A 21,120-nucleotide genomic window follows, 5' to 3' on the forward strand; every position below is an offset into this window, starting at 1 on the left:
CGCTATCTGACGCAAAATACAATTCCGTAGCAAAGTTTTTCGTGCCCGTAGGTGCAGCTACGATATCATTTCCTTGTCCAGATGCAGCTACATTTTGTATTGGTAAGTCAAACGTAACCGCTGTGGCTGTTGCTGCGGTCAAGGTCGTAAGTCCAACCCAAGTCGGAACTGCAGATGCTGTTGGATCTGGAAAAGATTAATTCTCTATCGGTATAGAATTCTGTTCTTAGTACATGTAAAATTTAAATACGATTTATATCATCGAGCACTTACCCGGTTGGCAAACTCTTGTTATGGTTATACATGCTTGATTATTAGTTGTTACTGCATCTGTGTAACCGGTGCTACTTTCGGCAACAGTCATACATAGATGAGTAGCTGCTGGACATGTTACAGCATCCAGTGCTGGATAATCTGCTGTAGCTCCTGTAAATGTTAATGTAGCTAGTGCTACAAGACCCGCCTGTCTCTCTGCCAGTGTAATACCATTTATCGTAATAACTGGTCCAATCTGGGTAGTTCCCGTCGCAAATTGGAATGTGAAAACATAGTTCTCATTTGGTGAATTCGCGGCAGGAATTGGGGTGGCAGTATCAGCATTTTTAATATCAATCGTTAGCGGAACGGCATTCTGTGCTTCACCCAAGTAGAATGTTGCTGGACTTGTTGTGAACGATGTCATTTCCAAATCTGAAAAAAGCCAAAAGAATGGTTTTATGATAGTTTCGCAACACTAATTAATATTCTGTTGTGAAACTGGATGCCATTAAAAGACACGGGTATTTTCATACCTTGACCTGATACAATCCGACTTAGGAACAACGATATCCACAGAAATAGAAATGCCATCACGGACGTGTCCGTATAATGTACATCAAACATTTAACAGTTTTACTCGTTTGAACACTAATCAATTCTTTTATATTTGCCTATTGCCGAAGATTTATGGTTGGTAAAAGATCGAAGAAAACAAATCCTATATTTTATATGTCTCAATATAAAACACCTGCGATCATTTGAGTGACGCCATTAAAAATGAACGTACTAGATAAACTTGAAAAAGGGCTATACAAGATAATATAAAACGAATGGCTGAACACTGGAATAATAGTACCATTCATCAAAAATGTATGTGTCATATTGTCTGTAGTTTCACAACAATTCTGTATTTGTAGATAAAACGAATAGACGACCCTTTTAATCTTCAAAAAGAAATGAAAAGCTATTATTCGTGTTATTCGTATAGCCATTATGTTGTCTGCCATCGCGTATTTTATTATTTTTGTCTGTCACTAATAACAAACCCCGAAATGATTGATTAAAAAGATTGTATGCCCATTTCATACGTGTATGAAATAATAAAACATCAGTATTCCAATAGGTCAAAAATTTCTTTAATTTCTTTCGCTAAGGAAAATAATATCTAATCAATGTGCATAACACATTTTCCAGAAAATGGTCTGGATGCATCTTGAGAAAAAAAGTTAATATACATACCCGGTGTACAAATTTTATCTGCTTCTGCTGATATGTCTTTGCACTGAGCATTGTTAGTAAGAATTGTTTCAATGCCGGAATTCGCGTTTGTACCTCTAGACACAACAGCACACAAATAATTGGCATATGGGCACTTTGCAGGATCAATCATTATACTCATTACGACGTCAACGATCGACGTAGTTGCCTGAGCTGCTAAAGCCGTTTGTCTTTGCGCTGGTGTTGTATATGATGAAATAGAAATTGCGGAGTGTCCAAGAGTATCATTTCCACCAGCACCGATATCAGCATTAGAAATGATAACTGATATGTCGTAGTTGAAATCGGACCCAGTCGTGGCGAGGATATTATTTCCGTAGTAGGCTGCCGTGTTTACGGCATTATTCTTTATGTTTGATGTAATCTTATAACTTATTGCCGTTTCGTCGTTAAGCGTTCCTGATACTGGAGCACCTGCCATCGATGTCATTTCAATATCTGTAAAACAGTTAATAAATATACAAAGTTTCCTAAAAACGATGAATAAATTATCCTCAGTAACATTCTTTTATTTGCTTCTGGTTATCATCTGCTTCGTACAGAAATTGACTTACCTGGAAAGCAGGATTTTATTGCTGTTATATCATCACATTTGCAGTTGTTTGTGAGGTCCCTATCTGTATATGATGCAGTTGCGGGAATGTTCAACTTTGCGCAAACAAATTTCATATCGTTACAATCAGTTGTGGCAGAAGGTACCGTAATTGAAGCACTAGCAGAAATTGTAGTGGTCGATGCTGCGGTTGCTAAACCAACAACTTGGTCTACATTTGAAGTAGAGGAAATTGATACTGAACCCGCAGTACAAGTAGTCATATCAATATCCGACAGAATTAAATCCACTTTGAAGTTAGAATTAGGAGCTGTTACTGCAGGTATATTAGTATGTCCTGCAGGAGCTGTGTTTTCAAAGACTACATCAAACGTCAGCGAGAATGTGTTAGGTTGAATGTACACCGCTGTGGAAAGTGGAGTGAATGTCTTGATTATCGGATCTGAAATAAGACAAACAATTAATTATTGTGGCAGATGAGGGAGATGTATGTATGCGATGAAGCAACAGTTTTTCAAGTTCATTTGCATTTAGGAGTGATACCTGCACTACATTGTATATCAGCACTGATATCTACACATTGGACATTGTTAGTTGTCACTGTTTCTGCTGCATATTGCGCGTTTGTTCCTTGACCAACAGTAGCACATAAATATGTAACTGTCAAACATTTCGTTAAATCAGGTATCTGATAGTTGATATTTATCGAGGTCAATGAATGTGTAGCCTGGGCTGCCATTGCTGCTTTTCTTTCCGTTGATGCTGTCGCTGAGGTGTAAGTTAATGGAACAATATTGCCCAGTGAAAGCGTATCAGCAGTTCCACCTCTGACATCATTATCTGACAGATACGCTGTCACTACATAGTTGAAATCACTTGCATCAGTAGCTTGTAAGATGTCATTTCCTAAACCAGCCGTTGCGACATTTTTTAGATTAAGGTTGAATTTATAGTTTATGGCTGATTGATCGTTCAGTTTTTCCCCAGGAGTCACTGGGCCATTTGAAACAATGGCCAATACGTCAATATCTGTAAAGAACGAATGAGCATAGATCAATGTGTAACGATAGACAATATTCCAATAGCCTAATCGGCAGGCCATACCTGTATTTCCAGAAATAAAAAAGCAAAGATGCATAGTATTGTACAAGCAAAGGATATGAATAAATTGTCCAGTAGCCTGTTAACCATTGCTAAATAATTACCACACTACATACCGGCGAATTATACGTCGTCCATATAAAACGTGAATATACCAGGAAAACAGGATATATGTGCACTTATATCAACAAATTTACATTCATTTGGGATGTACAATACATGTATAAACTTTCCCTCAAAGAGCACGAGATAAATTTCGTTTCCTTAGTAGTATACTTCTATATGTTTCTTGTTTATCATTAGCATCGATGTAGAAAGTGACATACCTGGAAAGCAGGATTTTATTGCTGTTATATCATCACATTTGCAGTTGTTCGTGAGGTCCCTATCTGTATACGATGCAGTTGTAGGAATGTTTAACTTAGCACAAATATATTTCATATTATTGCAGTCAGTTGTCGCTGAGGGTACCGTAATTGAAGCACTACCAGTTATTGTGCTGGTCACTGCTCCAGTCGCTAAACCAACAATTTGGTCTATATTTGAAGTTGATGAAATCGAGACTATGCCCGCAGTACAAGTTGTCATGTCAATATCAGATAGAAGTAGATCGACTTTGAAGTTAGAATTAGGAGCTGTTACCGCAGGTATACCAGTGTGTCCTGCAGGAGCTGTGTTTTCAAAAACTATATCAAACGTCAACGAGAATGTGTTTGGTTGAATGTACACGGCCGAAGAAAGTGGAGTGAACGTCTTGATTATGGGATCTGCAATTTAAATATTTGTTATTTGGGATCAATATGGATAAGAATGGAATGATATTATACATGGAGTATAAATGTCCTAAATCATACCTGCACTGCATTGTATATCAGCACTGATATCTACACATTGAAAATTATTAGTTGCCACTGTTTCTGCTGCATATTGCGCGTTTGTTCCTCGATCAACAGTGGCACATAGATATCGAACACTCAAACATTTTGTTGCATCAGGTATCTGATAATTGATATTTATCGAGGTTAATGAATGTGTAGCCTGGGCTGCCATTGCTGCTTTTCTTTCCGTCGACGCTGATGCTGATGTGTAAGTCAATGAAGCGATATTACCGAATGCCAAAGTATCAGCAGTTCCACCTCTGACATCATTATCTGACAGATAAGCTGTCACTACATAGTTGAAATCACTTGGACCAATAGCCTGTAAGATGTCATTTCCTAAACCAGCCGTTGCGACATTTTTTAGATTAAGGTTGAATTTATAGTTGATGGCTGATTGATCATTTAGTTTCTCTCCAGCAGTCACTGGGACATTTGAAACGATGGTTAAGACATCGATATCTACAGAAAGAAAATTATGCACGTTATGAAGAACAAATGACTCTTATCTATTCCGATATAATATTCAATATTTCATTCGACATTCAAAGGTTGTTTCTATGGTAATATTTTACCTGGAAAACATGATTTCTGCGCAGTAATATCCGCGCATTTACAATTATTCGTAGTGTCACCATCGGTGTAAGTTGCACCGGTTCCAGCCACTAGTTGGGCGCACAGATAATTGGCATTATTACAGTCTGCTGTTACAGTTGGCATTGTTACTGATCCAGTTGCTGAAATTGGTGCTGTGGTAGCTCCTGATGCTAGTCCTACCTGACTACTGACAGTTGAGACTGTACTTGTAAATCCTGCAGTACATGTCGCCATATCAGCACTTGCAAGAATGAGATTCGTTTTGAAATTGATATTTGCTCCTGTCGCAGCTGCTATATCAGCATTTGTAGTCGCACTATTCTCAAATGTAATATCAAACGCTGCGGCAGCAACAGCGACTCCAGTAATAAAATGATTCGTCGATGCCACTGAGAATGTTTTGACAATTGGATCTACAAATTGAATTATTCGAAAATGTTATGAAAGCCTTTAGAATAGTTATTCTAAATGGATGATGATAAGACTCACCAGGTGTACAAAGCTTATCTGCTACAGCTGATATATCTTTACATTGGCCATTATTTGTAGTGTCAGTTTCAGTCGCAAAATTTGCATTTGTACTTCGAGACACATTTGCACATAAATACAGCGCATTCGCACATTTAGCCGGGTCAATCGTTATACTCATGACGATATCAACGATCGACGTAGTTGCCTGAGCTGCCAAAGCTGTTTGTCTTTGCGCTGGTGTTGTATATGATGAGATAGATATTGCAGAATGTCCAAAAGTATTAATTCCGCCAGCACCGATATCAACATTAGAAATGATAACTGATATATCGTAATTGTTATTGGACCCAGTCGTAGCGAGGATATTATTTCCGTAGTAAGCTGCCGTATTTACTGCATTATTTTTTAAAGCTGTTGTAATCTTATAACTCGTAGCAGTTGCATCATTCAGCGTTCCTGATACTGGCGCACCCGCGATAGATGTCATTTGCAAATCTGTGAAATAAAGATTTGTCATAATAAAGTTAAAACTATTCTTATCGCGTTTACCAGAATGAATTAATAGAAAGGATCATTAAACGTAACATTCACATCCCTAAAAAGCAATGTTCAAACTCTACCAGGAAAGCAGGATTTCTTCGCTGTTACATCGACACATTTGCAGTTGTTCGTGAGGTCCCTATCTGTATACGATGCAGTCGAAGGTACATTCAATTTTGCACAAACGTAAGCAACATTATTACAGTCTGAAGTGACTGAAGGTAATGTAATTGAAGCACTACCAGAAATTGTAGTAGTCGATGCCGCAGTTGCTAAACCAACAACTTGGTCTACATTTGATGTAGATGATATTGAGACAGATCCCGCGGTGCAAGTTGTCATGTCGATATCAGATAAAAGTAGATCGACTTTGAAGTTAGAATTAGGAGCTGTCACTGCAGGTATATCAGTATGTCCTGCAGGAGCTGTGTTTTCAAAAACTATATCAAACGTCAACGAGAATGTGTTTGGTTGAATGTACACAGCCGTAGAAAGTGGAGTGAACGTCTTGATAATTGGATCTGAAATAACAATCATTACATTTCTTCAAATATACCGAAAAAAGATATCTTCTATACATGCCTATAGATAAAACTGTAACTGTTCATACCTGCACTACATTGTACATCAGCACTGATATCTACACATTGGACATTATTATCTATCACCGTTTCTGTGGTGTATTGTGCATTTGATCCTCGGCCAACAGAAGCACACAAATATGTAACTGTCAAACATTTTGTTGCATCAGGTATCTGATAGTTGATATTTATCGAGGTCAATGAATGTGTAGCCTGGGCTGCCATTGCTGCTTTTCGTTCCGTTGATGCTGTCGCTGAGGTGTAAGTTAATGGCACAATATTGCCAAGTGAAAGCGTATCAGCAGTCCCACCTCTTACATCATTATCTGACAGATACGCTGTCACTACATAGTTGAAATCACTTGCAACAGTAGCTTGTAAGATGTCATTTCCTAAACCAGCCGTTGCGACATTTTTTAGATTAAGGTTGAATTTATAGTTTATGGCTGATTGATCGTTCAGTTTTTCCCCAGCAGTCACTGGGACATTTGAAACAATGGATAAGACATCGATATCTATAAATAATCATTTACGAGTTTAGCATGTTAGAACATTCTGCATTTATACGAGGTAACGGGAAGAGGTAACGAAATATAAGATCATCTATTATCATTTGTTTTGCACGGACATATACAATCATGTTGAAATTAACGCAGACTTGCTAACGATGAAAATCGTGATTCTTTCATGTCTTACCTGGAAAACAAGATTTTACAGCAGTAATATCGACGCATTTACAATTATTTGTAGCGTCTCCATCTGTATAAGTTGCACCAGTTCCAGATACTAGCTGGGCACAAAGAAATTTGGCATTGTTACAATCCGAAGTCGTTGTTGGCATTGTTACTGATCCAGTCGCTGAGATTACTGACGTGGTGGCTCCTGATGCTAGTGCTACCTGACTACTGACCGTTGAAACTGTACTTGTAAATCCTGCAGTACATGTCACCATATCACCACTTGCAAGAATGAGGTTTGTTTTGAAATTGGTATTTCCTCCTGTTGCAGCTGCTATATCAGCATTTGTAGTGGCACTGTTCTCAAATGAAATGTCAAACGCTGCGGCGGCAACCGTAACCCCAGTGATAAAACGGTTCGATGAAGCTATTGAGAATGTTTTTACTATAGGATCTGAAATACATAGTCCATTAGAACAACTATATATATATATATATATATATATATATATATATATATATATATATATATATATATATATATATATATATATATATATATATATATATATATATATATATATATATATATATATATATATATATATATATATATATATATATATATATATATATATATATATATATATATATATATATATATATATATATATATATAACATTGTCTTTGTCTTAGGTGAAGACACTTACCAGGTGTACATAGCTTATCTGCTACAGCTGATATATCTTTACATTGGCCATTATTTGTAGTGTCAGCTTCAGTCGCAAAATTGGCGTTTGTACTTCGAGAGACAGTTGCACATAAATACAGCGCATTCGCACATTTAGCCGGGTCAATCGTTATACTCATGACGATATCAACGATCGACGTAGTTGCCTGAGCTGCCAAAGCTGTTTGTCTTTGCGCTGGTGTCGTATATGATGAAATAGATATTGCAGAATGTCCAAGAGTATTACTTCCACCAGCATCGGCATTAGAGATGGTAACTACGATATCGTAGTTGTATTCGGACCCAGTCGTAGCGAGGATATTATTTCCGTAGTAAGCTGCCGTATTTACTGCGTTATTTTTTAGGTTTATTGTGATCTTATAGTTTGTGGCAATTGCATCATTCAATGTTCCTGATACTGGAGCCCCCATAATAGATGTCATTTGTAAATCTGTAAAGGAAACCAGAAGCCTATGAACATATCTTTTAAGGTTTCATACAATATATATTTTCTAGTATTGAATATGATTTTAGAACATACCAGGGAAGCAGGATTTCTTAGCTGATATATCGACGCAATTGCAGTTGTTTGTAAGGTCTCCGTCTGTGTATGACGCGGTTCCAGGAACGTTTAACTTTGCACAGACATATCTTACATTGTTGCAGTCATTTGTAACCGATGGCACTGCGATAGAGACACTGCCCGATATTGTCGTGCTGGACGCTGCAGCAACCAAACCAATTATTTGGTCAACATCCGAAGTAGACGAAATCGAGACAGAACCCGCAGTACAAGTTATCATGTCAATGTCAGACAGAATTACATCTACTTTGAAGTTAGAGTTAGGACCTGTTACTGCGGTTATATCGGTCCCCCCTACATTTTCAAAGATTACATCAAACGTCAAAGAGAATGCGTTGGGTTGAATGTACACTGCCGTGTTAAGTGGAGTGAAGGTCTTGATTATTGGATCTGAAATGGAAAATTATTGTGTAAAGTACTTTATAACAAGAAAATTATGATCAAAACAAAATGCCTCCATAAAGTGAGCATATACAAACTACATCAAATTTTATGGATTAGCGTGCGTGAAATGACAAAAAGCGTGTGTTTAAGATTGGGCTTTATTTGGGTACTGTAGCTTACCATCTTATAATAATGGGCGCATTATCTGTAGGCGTTTAATGAGGAAAGAATGTTTGAAACGCTGTGTATAATCTCGGAGTAATCAGCCTGATTACTCCAAGGTGTATTACCTGTGCCAACGACCATTCCCAATAATGATAGAAAGATCCATAATATTCTTGAATCCATTTTATTCTAGCGTTGCATTTTTGCTTCTAACAGGGTTGCTTGCTTTTTCGTATATATGGTCTATACTGACAATCATCGTTTGGTTCGAAAAAGTGACAAAAATTAACCTGTTTCTTTCCAATTAATCGTAAAAAATAGAAGAAAGGTTTTATAATTGTGTAGTTTTGTACAGGCTGTCACCCGACCGACCTACATTGATAGTTTGCCAACTGGACCGGTTGTTTAAGCACGACATGTTAATTTCACAAAGAAGGCTTCTGTAGCTTTTCTAATTGAAATATATGCCTATGTACGCGTACCGGTATTCACAATTCATGATTCAGTTCTTCAAATCAGCGGGACAAACCGTCATCAGAATAATATTTCAAAATATCCATTTTAGCAACGGTGCCTTCTAAGAAACATTCGTGATCACTAGTGTCTTTCTATCAATGGTAGGCCTAGTTTTTGCGCTTGGGCTGAACGAAAGGCCAAGAGAAAGACTCTTGGAACAATTAGGGAAAGGTTTGTCGAAATTGAGCGACAAAAATAGAATTTATTTTGAACTGATTCTCACTACAAATGCCACAAATAGCTTAAAAGTAATATTCATTTGCACATGGAATGAAATCAGCGTACTTTATGCAAAAAGTCTTATGGTCGTCAAAATTGACGCACTCGACGGGGGCACTTGAAAATCGTATTGGGCGGACTTTTTCGTTACCGCTGAAAAGTAGAGCTTCTAATAGCAATTTTCACTACTTTTATTTTTCTCCGTGACTTAGATCCAATCTCTTCCTCCCTCCCATCCCTCCTTTGCTCTCCCTCTCGCTCTCCCCCTCTCTCTCTCCCTCTATCTCTCTCCCCGTTTCTCTCTCTCTATATATATATTCTATTATATATCTATCTGAAATTCTTAAATATTCTAATTAATTAAATATAATTATAGCAAAAATCTGAAAATAGCGCTATTTTTCAGCTCCACCAAAATATACGTCCCATAACTTGACTTAAATGAATGCTGGACGTGGTCAAATAATTTGGTTAAGGTCATTCTGGTCCATGATTTTGCAGATAACGTTACCGGTAGCGTAGTTTTTCCTATTAATTTATCAGATTGAGGGAACGGTTTATATTATTGCCGGTTCGTTTCTCTGATAAGAAAAATAACGAAGCGTTGTATACAATAGGCATTGGGCAACTTCACCCGTCAGGGGATTCGAACTCACTATAAGCTAAAGCCGTTCCGGTGAAAGCAAGTTCGGAGAGCGATACCGGACCCCTGGCAAGCGAGGATGAGCATTTGGATTCGAACCCCGGATTCGAACACATTTTTTTCGTACGCGTACAACAGCAAAGCCAAATTTAAATGAAACCAGCCTAAATGTTTTAGATATAACAATATCGAATCGAAATACTCAGTAAAAGAACTAAAGCTACAATTTCTTATTCCAGCAGAACACAGCAGAAATTTAATTATCTATGCGCCGAGTTACCCAGGAATTTAATGACGTCATCATACATTTGCATTAAATCATGGCGGCTGAAACTGACTTATTGAACGTTGACAACATTATTGCTCGACTCTTAGAAGGTGCTTTTAATGCAGCAGCCTGTAGTATAGTCATTCTAAAATTTCCTCATTCTGTCTAGTTGTATGTTTATTTCGAGTTATGGCCCTAGACTCGGTAAAAGAGAGGTGGAATGGTATAGATCGACGTTCCCGGCCATTCCATCCATGACATTAACAAATCCAATTCAATCCGAGTTTATTGCTACGTATTTAGATTTTTGGGGTTGTCCCTATTCTAATCTTACCATACTCCTTTAAGTTGGTGGTAATATACCATCATTAAGGTAGTGTAAAGTGAAGTGTTCTAAGCTATCAGATAGCCGACAGGCTGCAGCTCTCCCCAGTAGAACTGCCAATGCTACTATTTTAACCTGACTTGAGAGCATTCCTGGTGGCCTAGTTCAGTCAGTTTTGGTAGTACATTCCTGATAAAAGTCTTATTAGGACCAGAATGCATTAGCAACTGACCTAAAATATCATTTTTTAATCCACTTTAAACTATATTGAAGGATATCCAAAAAAATCTGCATTGAGAGGGGTTCCTGAGAGAAAAGAGACTCCACGATTTGAAAGTTTAACAATATGTCTCCATGCCTACCAACTGAAGTTTGGTAAGTAGGCATGGAAACATATTGTTAAACTTTAAAATCATGGAGTCACTTCTCTTCACTTAACCCCTTTCAGTGAAGACTTTTGGATATCCTTCAATACAGTTTCGAATGGATTAAAAAATGATGATTTAGGTCGACTGCCTGTCCTTTCTGGTCCTATTAAGACCTTTGTCAGGTTAATTTTGACATATTTATTCGCTTTATTCTGAGAAAGTTGGTAATGTTCATTAAATGCACAATTTTGCGAACCTACCCTATATCTTATACTGCTTGTGACAAATCTCTTAGGCTAGGGCCTACTAATAAAAGAATAGATATCCAGTGAGTTATCCCAAAGTTGCCACTTAGCGGTTAATTTTGACATATAACCGCTTTATTCTGAGAAGGTCGGTAAAGTTCGTTAAGTGACCCTATATCTTAAACTGCTTGTGACAAACCTTATAGGCCCTATCTAAGAAAAGAATAGATATAGGGTTATTAGTACTAGGTTAGGGATACCTGAATACCTAACCTTATATGTTAAAAACTTGCTTGACTTTTGAAAGACTTGATGCATTCAATATTTCCAGTTCGAGGATGTAAACCAGGAAAAACAGTACAGCTTACAGAACAAGAAGTGAGAGGTTTATGCCTAAAATCAAGGGAAATCTTCCTGAGTCAGCCGATACTTCTAGAATTGGAAGCTCCTTTGAAGATATGTGGTAAAGTGTTTCTCTCTTACTGTTTTCATCAGCCCAAATGAGTTTGGGTTTGACCTGTTCACTACCAATAGCGACCAAAATATCGCGAAAATGCAGCGCTGCATTTTTAGGCGGTACATAGTTAGTTATTGATAGTCTGCTTGCATTATAGTTCTCATCCTGCTGTATAGGCGTCACTACATACGGTCAAACCCGCTTAATCAGATCGGCTTAATCCGGATTTTAGTCTAATCCGCACAATATTTACGGTCCATTTGTTCATTGATAGGCCTATAGGCTACAAGAAAATTACTTTTAATCAAGATTTTCCTTAAACCGTAGAAATTTTTTGGTCCAAAATGATCCGAAATTAAGCGGATTCTACTGTACATGCATCATGAAAAATAAGCTAACGCCATCTGGTACAGGGCGTGCACAATTATCAAGGGGTGAAAGGGTTCGAGTTTCGCATTAACCATTGCTTTTGATTCTCCATTATTCACAGGTGATATTCATGGTCAGTACACGGATTTACTGAGACTATTCGAATATGGAGGGTTTCCCCCGGAAGCGAATTATTTATTTCTCGGAGACTACGTCGACAGAGGAAAACAGTCACTAGAAACGATTTGCCTTCTACTCGCCTATAAAATCAAATACCCCGAAAACTTCTTTCTACTAAGAGGGAATCACGAGTGCGCTAGTATTAACCGTATCTACGGATTTTATGATGAGTGTAAGTCTGTTGATATCCCATATTTATTCATTGAAGTAATGATCAAAGTAGTAGAATACGCTTCATCGAGATTTATTCATTGATTTTCAGGTAAAAGACGTTACAATATAAAACTCTGGAAAACTTTCACAGACTGTTTTAATTGTCTTCCCATTGCGGCAATTGTCGATGAAAAAATATTCTGTTGTCACGGAGGTAAGTCAAAACCTGTGACATTTTAACATATATTCTATCCTGATTATCCTGATAACCACTTTCCCAATGATCTGCAATGATGCCATGTAGTATCTATTATCTGTCCTATCTCTCCTAACTGTGTGAGTTGTGTTTTTCTTAATGGATAAATTATCATTGGACACATTAAAAATTCCAAGTAGCTCCTCGGGGAGGACATCAATCAGGTCGATGACTGTGAAAAGTGGAACTAGAGATCTTCCCCACAAAACCTATGGTTCAATGTGTGGACCCCAAAGCGATGACCTGGAATTCTATTTGCTTACACTAACAACTCATCCACTCTGTGATTGACTTCCTTCCTATTTCTGATTAAAGGATTATCACCAGATCTTCAATCAATGGAGCAAATAAGACGTATCATGCGACCGACTGATGTTCCCGATACTGGTCTACTGTGTGATCTGTTGTGGTCAGATCCGGATAAAGAAGTTCACGGTTGGGGCGAAAATGACCGCGGCGTGTCATTCACATTTGGACCCGACGTTGTGTGTAAATTCTTAAATCGTCACGATCTTGATTTGATATGTAGGGCTCACCAGGTATGTTTACAACCGAGTTAAAGTTTTGTTCAATGTCGTTTAACAGCGTCGGAAACTTACTCTCATCATTAACACTCCTCTGATCATCAGTATCTAGAAGTGTATTGAAATTTTGTTTGTTTTAGGTTGTCGAAGATGGCTATGAATTCTTTGCTAAGCGTCAACTTGTCACGTTATTCAGTGCACCTAATTATTGTGGTGAATTCGACAATGCCGGTGGAATGATGTCTGTCGATGATACATTAATGTGTTCATTTCAGGTTCGTAAAATTCATTCTTTCAAAATTCATTCCTGGCATAGTTTTATTTGATGTAACAATTCTACCGTGGCATGGCTCTTATCTACAAATAATGAAAAATGGATGGTGGTATATTAAAACATCATCTTTTGTCAATAGTAAAAATTTGGATATTGGCCATTCTATGTTGGATTCTTTGACTTTCTGGAAATGTAGAAAAGATGCTGTATGCTTTCTGTGATGGATTTATTTGAAATGTATTTAATATAAAACTTAGTAAAATTTCATTCTATGCTGTTTGATTGATAGCTTTTCACGAGTTCAACTAGTGCCCGAAATAGTATGGGTAGGAAGTAAGTTTGTAATGGTATATCCCACAAAGCAAGCTTCATGCCCTGAATTAATCTGCTTTACCAAATTTGAATACAGTTTTCATTCGATTCAACCTCAAATGTAGATCACAAAAATTTCCCGAACATGAATATTACTGTACTGTAAACGGTATATGAGATAATTGAATTAGTACTTACATTTTAGATTACCGTACCGTAGTCTCCTCAGAAATATCTGAAGGTTATTTAGTACTTAGCCATGATCGGCCAAGTAGCAAAGGCTTTAACCTGGGCCCGGTTTCACAGACTGAGTGTCAAAGTTATCCCTAGGGGTAAATCCTCAATCTGGGTGACAACCACCATAGTTACAATGAGAAACCATGGTTATAACTGATGAATTTCAAAATGTTCCCAGGGATTATTTTTCTTCCACATCTATGAAACCCACCCCTGGTGTTTAGCTCAAGAGAATTAAGTATGAACTATGTATGCTCAGTTACTGATAGCTTCATCTGTGTTCTGTCTAAAAATTCAAGCTATTACTTGCTTGCTGGTTTTTGTGGTATCCTCGTGAGGCAATCTATTCTAATTTTCCATGACTCAAGGTCCTCCCATGCAATCCAGTATTAATGATTCATTTCCATTTCTTAATGGTTAAAAGAGCTTTTAATTGAACGAATCCTTTTCATTCCTCTTTTAGATCTTGAAACCGTCGGAAAAGAAAACGAAATATCAATATGGTGGCTTAAATTCTGGACGTCCAGTAACACCGCCTCGTGGACCCCAGCAACAACCCAGAAAAAAATGATCAAAATTGTCAACATGTAGATACAATGTTTTAAAAGAAAACAATTCTGAGTTACCCTCACTTGAGGCTACTTAATCGGCTATAATGCTTTTCCATAGACAGTATGAAATAACATGTATCTAACTGTGACCAACAATGATAAATCAAAGCTTTATATTTAATAATTTATTGACTATTTCAGTTGAGATTTACTTTTTCAATCTCCACTGCTAACCATCTGTGGAGATATAGTATCGATAGTTACTAATGGAAATCTATCAAACCAACGTCTGAAAAGTAAAACTATGAAAGATTCATTGTATAACACTCGAAAAATATTTCATTGTTGATGTTTGTTAGAAATATTTATGTTTTGTTGGATATTGTTGTAACGTGTGAACTGCCTTCATAAAGAAAAAACTATTTTCACTGTCTTCCTTCCTTCGCCATTTGGCCACTAAACGTCATAACATCAAAATTTGTCTGCTAAGTGACAAATTAGATCAATATGTGCATATTGATTGATTTAATGATGAAATCTCATTAATGCTGACAATACCAAAAAATGTCATTGGGTTTTTATTTTTTTGTTACCAGTAATGTACTCACAAGTCACAGTGGATACAAATAATTCTCTTGTATACTAAACTTATACGGAGCAATCAGTCAAAAGTTGAATTTGATTTAAGATATTTACTGCTGCTGAGCTTTTTTATTTTTATATGCTATTAATTGGAAGAACATGGTAATTAAAATGAAATTTTCTACTCCTTATAGTCCTAATTCAAAATGCTAACGTAGCTCGTGGTGTCACTAGGTTTTTCGAGATTTCTGCTCCAATTCATCTAGCGCAAACTAACTATGGCTCACTATTGAAATAGTCTGGACTCGAGGTATTTTTCGAGCAGCTCTTTATGGTGACTGTTGAACAATTCATGTACCTGTTAATTACACATATTATTAATGACAGGCTATATTTACATATCATTGGCATGCTGCTCAATCAATGCTGGTTATGTGACATCAATGATAAAAATTGGTTTTCTTTTAATCGAAATTTGTGATTTTTCGAACAAGTGTTTGTTGCATTATGCCATGTCTAAATGCAACGTGAATATCAGGCTGTTCTGGAATACTCTTCTGGTGCATTTGTTTGGACCAGAATCTGTATACCAGCTGGAAGGCTGATAGAGTTTTTAATGCGGTATTGGTATCCCTAAACCATAATACGTTCAATCGAAACCTTCCTTATATTTCATTGATGAATTTTGTGATATGATTTAAGATTTATTTTCCTTATATATTTGGCACAATTCACATTAAGTTGCCTTCGGAATTAATGAATTTTGTGATATGATTTAAGATTTATTTTCCTTATATATTTGGCACAATTCACATTAAGTTGCCTTCGGAATTAATGAGAAAAAGTTACATTCATTGGTATATATTGGTATAAAAGCAGATGCTGTAGTCAATTTTTACATATTTTGAGATAACTTAGACCTTGTCAAGTATTGTCAGATGAATCTGGTTAAGTATTGCATGTGGTGTCTGTGTCTAATGATCATTGGTCTGTTCATTTTTAAGTAATACTGGCGTTAGTTTGGTTGAGTTGGTCTTGAAGTTTAGAGGTGTAATTACAGTGTATCAAGTGGTACAAGTCGAAGAGTTCAGTAGCGTGTATTTTTTTCTTTAACTGATTGAGCTCATGTTTCTCAACATTGAACCAATAATGAGTATTATATATATGTTGATAAGGTTTGCTTTCTGTTTTCATTCATAAACACTTAACGTGTATATATTATATTCGAAACTCAATGCCGTGGAATGTTTGCATATTATTTTATTATCTACTATAAATAAGTTCACGTTTTTTAATAAAATATCATGTAAAAAAGTCTATTTCTATCAGTTTTCATTCATTTTATAATGGAATTTATTGCAACGACACTCACCATGTTCTGAAATGATATATTTTGTGAACTAGATTTTGAAGACCAAAGTTAAATACTTGAGAGTTATTCTGCACTCCTTGCAGTATAGTTTCCTATATTCCAATATTACACTGAACGTTATTCCTGGCAGAACTTCACAAATATGAGAAGTGTCATTAGGATGAAAGAGTAAGTAATGTCGGTTTGATAAGCTGTAGCTCTATTACACATGTCTCTCCAACAACACCTCGGTTTTACTACGTGTATTCCGTTCAGTGTCCATGACTGAGGACAACTATCAACGCACCAGTAATATGCATATATCCCATACCTGGCTTCCTGAAAAAGTGGAATTCAACCGTTATCGTTTGCGGCATCAACTGTGTATTAAACAATCCAGAATGAGTCCCGCAACACCGCAATTGCGGTCGTTAATATGTAACTGGGTCTAGAATCTGGAAATGGTAAATCTTTCCTGAAAAGAAACATTAGTAAAATTCTCCCGACATACCGAGCATGGACGAGTTGTAAGCCTAGTACGAGTAACCAAGATTGATTCAGAAAAGGTTACCGATCATTAATTGTTACATTTATCGTTACCAATTACTTATTATCACTATTAAGTGATCATATAATATTACTTGCCGCGCAAATGTAACCTCGACACTCGACGTGAGTAGAACAGCCTGCGCTTCCACATGTTCCCATTTTACATTTTAACAGATGCCTCCGACTTCTTAATTTGTTGCCATTTGCTATCGATAGAAATAATTAAAGCGTTAATTTCTACCCGTTTCTTTAAAAGAATTGACTGACTCAGTAATTACCGGGAGATATATCCATGAGATGCACGAGTACCATTAACAGGATGATCAGTTTCAGAGACATTATCATACTGTAATATTTAGTTCGTTGTTGCAGACATTTTATACCATGGTACTTTACCACTAATTGTGTTCATATATCATATGTTCACACACAAATTGAATTGGTCTTAATGCATTTAGATACTACGCTCTGTATTCATGTTATTTCCCTCTTGATTATTGTAAAATATCTGTGGAATTACAGAACTCTCAAATGATTGCAGACATGACATTCATTCGATAGTGCAATGTGCCTATCCAATTAATCTTTTATCATTTAATTTGTTAATTTCAAATCCATTGAACATAGATGTCGTTACTGATGTCGTTTTTTGTTGTTGGAATGACGCTCGATCATTCCTGATGAGATCCTCAAAATTGAATAAGAGTAAGACCATATAATATCGCATGAAATTTGTTTTTAATTGTAAAAAGTGCATAAAACAGAGAAAATACTTTCATAATTTTGACGCTGATTCAGAATGTAATGAATGCCATCAATCAAAATAGAAACAATTATCTTGTATTATTCGATTATGAATACATTTCAAGATTTTGCAAATAAGCTCTGTATTTTCTGTTTTGAAATAATAATTGGATCAATTGATATAGATTCGTCCATGTATTTGTTTATACATCTACGTGGGGACAAACTACTACACACGCAAAAAACAAACAAAAATAAATACTAGAAATATCATAAAAGTTACTATCTTTGAATGAAGCGCTAAAATAAGTTTTTACTGATAAAAAAACTATTTACTTCGGGCTAGACATGGGTTAAATCGACGCTTACGTGGTTATAAACTATATGTGTTACAAATTATGTTCATGAGACGCATAAGATAGGATGGCATGGTTCCGATTGATCTGCCGATTCTGGAATACTCTTCTTGGCTTTCATTTCGACAAGAATTATACATTACACGGAATAGCATAAAATAGCATTGATCCGTAAAGTGATGCTCAATCCAATCCGCCTGCTTCCACGTCTAGGAACGTTTCGTTTGGCAACCAGATAAAACAGGGCGGTAGAGTTTGTAAATCCTGGATTGTTTTTCCTAAATGTTCAATCGAAACCTGCATTACAGGTTATGTGCTTTAAATTATCATCGCTGAGTTAGCATAGCTTTGACATCAGTGTATCTGATGATGATATTTTCTAGAATCTCGGTGGACCGACATAGTTCGGAGGGTAAACGTATTCAGGTGGTGGGTATACTGAGTTCGGATGGTCGATGTAATCGGGCGGTGGATATTCTGCTCTGAATCCAGGAGGAGCTGGACGATCACTGATACTATGGCTCACGGCTGAAATTAAAATCACCATTTGAGTGGAAAATAACAAAATTAAAATATATAGTGTGCGGGTTACATCGCCAAACCGTGCATAAATCAAATATCTGGTCAATGGAGAGATACTCTGTCTTTTACTACACCTGTAGGATACATTACCCACTCCAGATTCATATTATTCTTTTCTTTTCATTTGTTCAAATCGATTTAGTTTATCCATTACAAATTTAAATGAAGGAAATGCATGATATACTAACAATTGTTTTGAGCTGGTACCGGCCCCGATGCCTGTGGTAATGATGTCTCCGAAACTGGTGATGTCTTCCGGAGTTTTCTTGAGCATTTGGGTATCAGATAAAACAATATAATACCCACTATGATGAGACATGCAATACTAACACCCACTGCAATTGCAGTTACTGGCCTGCCAAAATTAGAAAAAAAATATCAAATTATATTCAAGTAACATAGAATGTAATTTCTTTTGTTCGTAAATAACCTTACGTCTGGTCCGGACAGCAGTATTCAGCATTTGATGATCCACAGCAATAGGTAAATTCACTTGGTTCGAAATGCAATGGACATTGAAACGATCCAAGATAGGAACCATTTTCATTTTTCTCAAAATTCTTGCAAACAGAAAACCTGCTTCCTGCGATAAAGTTTAATATGGGTCTGTAGGTTTCGATATCAAATTGTTTTTAATAGTATTTATTTGAGCTGTTCGGTACACGTGTACATACCTGCGGTGGGTCTATTGAAATAAACATGTCTTGGTCGAGAAGAGTAGTAAAAGTATAAGCTGTAGTATTTCGAAGGACTTTCGCTGTACGCAAGTGAATATCTTGAACTACGGAAAACAAATATCCTAGAAATGAATTTTGTAACTCAAATCTAATAAAATGATTTAGCTAAAGCTTACCTCTGATAGGTAGAAGAACTTCGGTAACTACTGCCGCGGTATGAGGAGTAGCTGCTACCGTAGCTACTGTAACCACTTCGACTTCCACCACCTCGACCTCCTCTAGCTCCTCTAGCTATAGAAACACCTGTATAACACAGAAGGGATGGCCGCAATGATTAACTTGTCCAGTGATTTGGGGATAGAACCTTTCGACAACCGAAAAGTCAAATCAGTTGTATATACCAGCCAATTTACTGTTTGGCTGTGTCAACTGCAGTATAGGCCTATCCGCATTTCATAACAACCATGTTATTTGAATGTTTATAAAGATAATCTATCAATTCTTTTTAATTTCTTCAGTTGCAATTTCTTTCTCAATTTTTTGCCATTATGTATTGGCCCTTTCAAAACTGCCGATTATAATTACCGATTTCCTCGGCTATTCAAAATGCACATATAATTCGGAGGCGTCATAAAGCCATGAGATTGCTAAAGATATTCTGACATGATATCCCGAAATCGAATTTGTAATTCAATCGATATTTCGCTTTACTGCGCATATAATGAGATAACAACTCCACATAAAATCAAAAATTTATCTTTCTTGATGATGCCCCCGGGACGTTCCGTTCAGGACAGTAGTCAGAATGTCCACAGTAATTACACCTGACATAATATCAGAAAAATAATTTCGATTTCTGCAATTTTTCTTGGGAAGATTGTAGGAACCCCGAGTCAGCTGAAATTGATGTATGGATGAAACAAATCTATAATCTACTACGTATATACTGAATGATGAGAAAAAAATCAACTCACATAGAATTAAACACAGCAATATTAGAAATAAACCTCGTTCTATACCGGCATCCATCGTTTTACTTGTTTGCTGTACCTCCGTGGAGGTGAAACGATCTTGTGATCGTTATGTTTTCCAAATGCGAAGTTAATTTAAAGCGATTATATCTTCACTCGCCTGACACGAAACTCCGTCAAAATAGCGTCGATCTATAGATATAGATATTTTGAATACCTTCTTGGAAAAAAACTGGGAATTCCGACAATAATAAATAACGTATGAATAGGTAACTGGTTCCAATCTCTATTCAGTCAGATTACCCAAACACGGAATGGTGAATTTTCGCTAAATGACTCCGAGCATGAACAGTTAAGGAAATATCTACGGTTTTGTTTCATTACCCTGATATTTAGGGGTGAGTTCAAAACATGGCCTGGCCTGGCCATTTTGATTTGACCTGGCCCTTATATTTGTTTGTTTTGGCTCCAGATCATGCCGTGAGATATTTGGGGCTTCTTTTGAGGATAAACTGATACAGGGACTCATTTCTTTATTTACGGACTGTAAATATTTTGTGTACGGACCTGTACCATGGTGATTAACCACTAAATTCTATTTGTGTTGATTTTCG

General features: G+C 36.6%; 2 protein-coding genes and 1 long non-coding RNA gene across 4 annotated transcripts; 1 reads left to right on the forward strand and 2 right to left on the reverse strand.

The window, feature by feature from the left end:
• Positions 1 to 10,481: 10,481 nt before the first annotated feature.
• On the forward strand, positions 10,482 to 16,557 carry LOC141904021 (serine/threonine-protein phosphatase PP1-beta catalytic subunit). 2 transcript variants are annotated; one of them, XM_074792472.1, is made up of 8 exons: positions 10,482 to 10,553; positions 11,713 to 11,844; positions 12,329 to 12,559; positions 12,650 to 12,754; positions 13,112 to 13,335; positions 13,461 to 13,595; positions 13,884 to 13,927; positions 14,607 to 16,557. In XM_074792472.1, the coding sequence occupies exons 1-8, from the start codon at positions 10,496 to 10,498 to the stop codon at positions 14,611 to 14,613; spliced, it is 936 nt and encodes a 311-aa protein (XP_074648573.1). In that variant the 5' UTR covers positions 10,482 to 10,495; the 3' UTR covers positions 14,614 to 16,557. The 2 variants fall into 2 exon arrangements, with proteins under 2 accessions (XP_074648573.1, XP_074648565.1); XM_074792464.1 differs by lacking the exon at positions 13,884 to 13,927.
• Positions 16,558 to 16,637: 80 nt separating this feature from the next.
• Positions 16,638 to 17,560, reverse strand: LOC141915304 (uncharacterized). Its single transcript, XR_012620940.1, has 3 exons — positions 17,455 to 17,560; positions 17,273 to 17,382; positions 16,638 to 16,966 (listed from the first exon to the last, which is right to left on the reverse strand). It is a non-coding gene; the product is annotated as an uncharacterized LOC141915304 (long non-coding RNA).
• A 344-nt stretch (positions 17,561 to 17,904) lies between these two features.
• LOC141913306 (uncharacterized) lies at positions 17,905 to 20,687 on the reverse strand. The gene is made up of 6 exons (XM_074804805.1): positions 20,510 to 20,687; positions 19,712 to 19,838; positions 19,533 to 19,639; positions 19,294 to 19,441; positions 19,047 to 19,213; positions 17,905 to 18,804 (listed from the first exon to the last, which is right to left on the reverse strand). Exons 1-6 carry the CDS (start codon positions 20,562 to 20,564, stop codon positions 18,656 to 18,658), a joined length of 753 nt encoding a protein of 250 aa, XP_074660906.1. The 5' UTR covers positions 20,565 to 20,687; the 3' UTR covers positions 17,905 to 18,655.
• Positions 20,688 to 21,120: the final 433 nt, after the last annotated feature.

The sequence above is a fragment of the Tubulanus polymorphus genome, chromosome 1 (assembly GCF_964204645.1).
Source record: "Tubulanus polymorphus chromosome 1, tnTubPoly1.2, whole genome shotgun sequence".
Taxonomy (NCBI): Eukaryota; Metazoa; Nemertea; class Palaeonemertea; order Tubulaniformes; family Tubulanidae; genus Tubulanus; species Tubulanus polymorphus.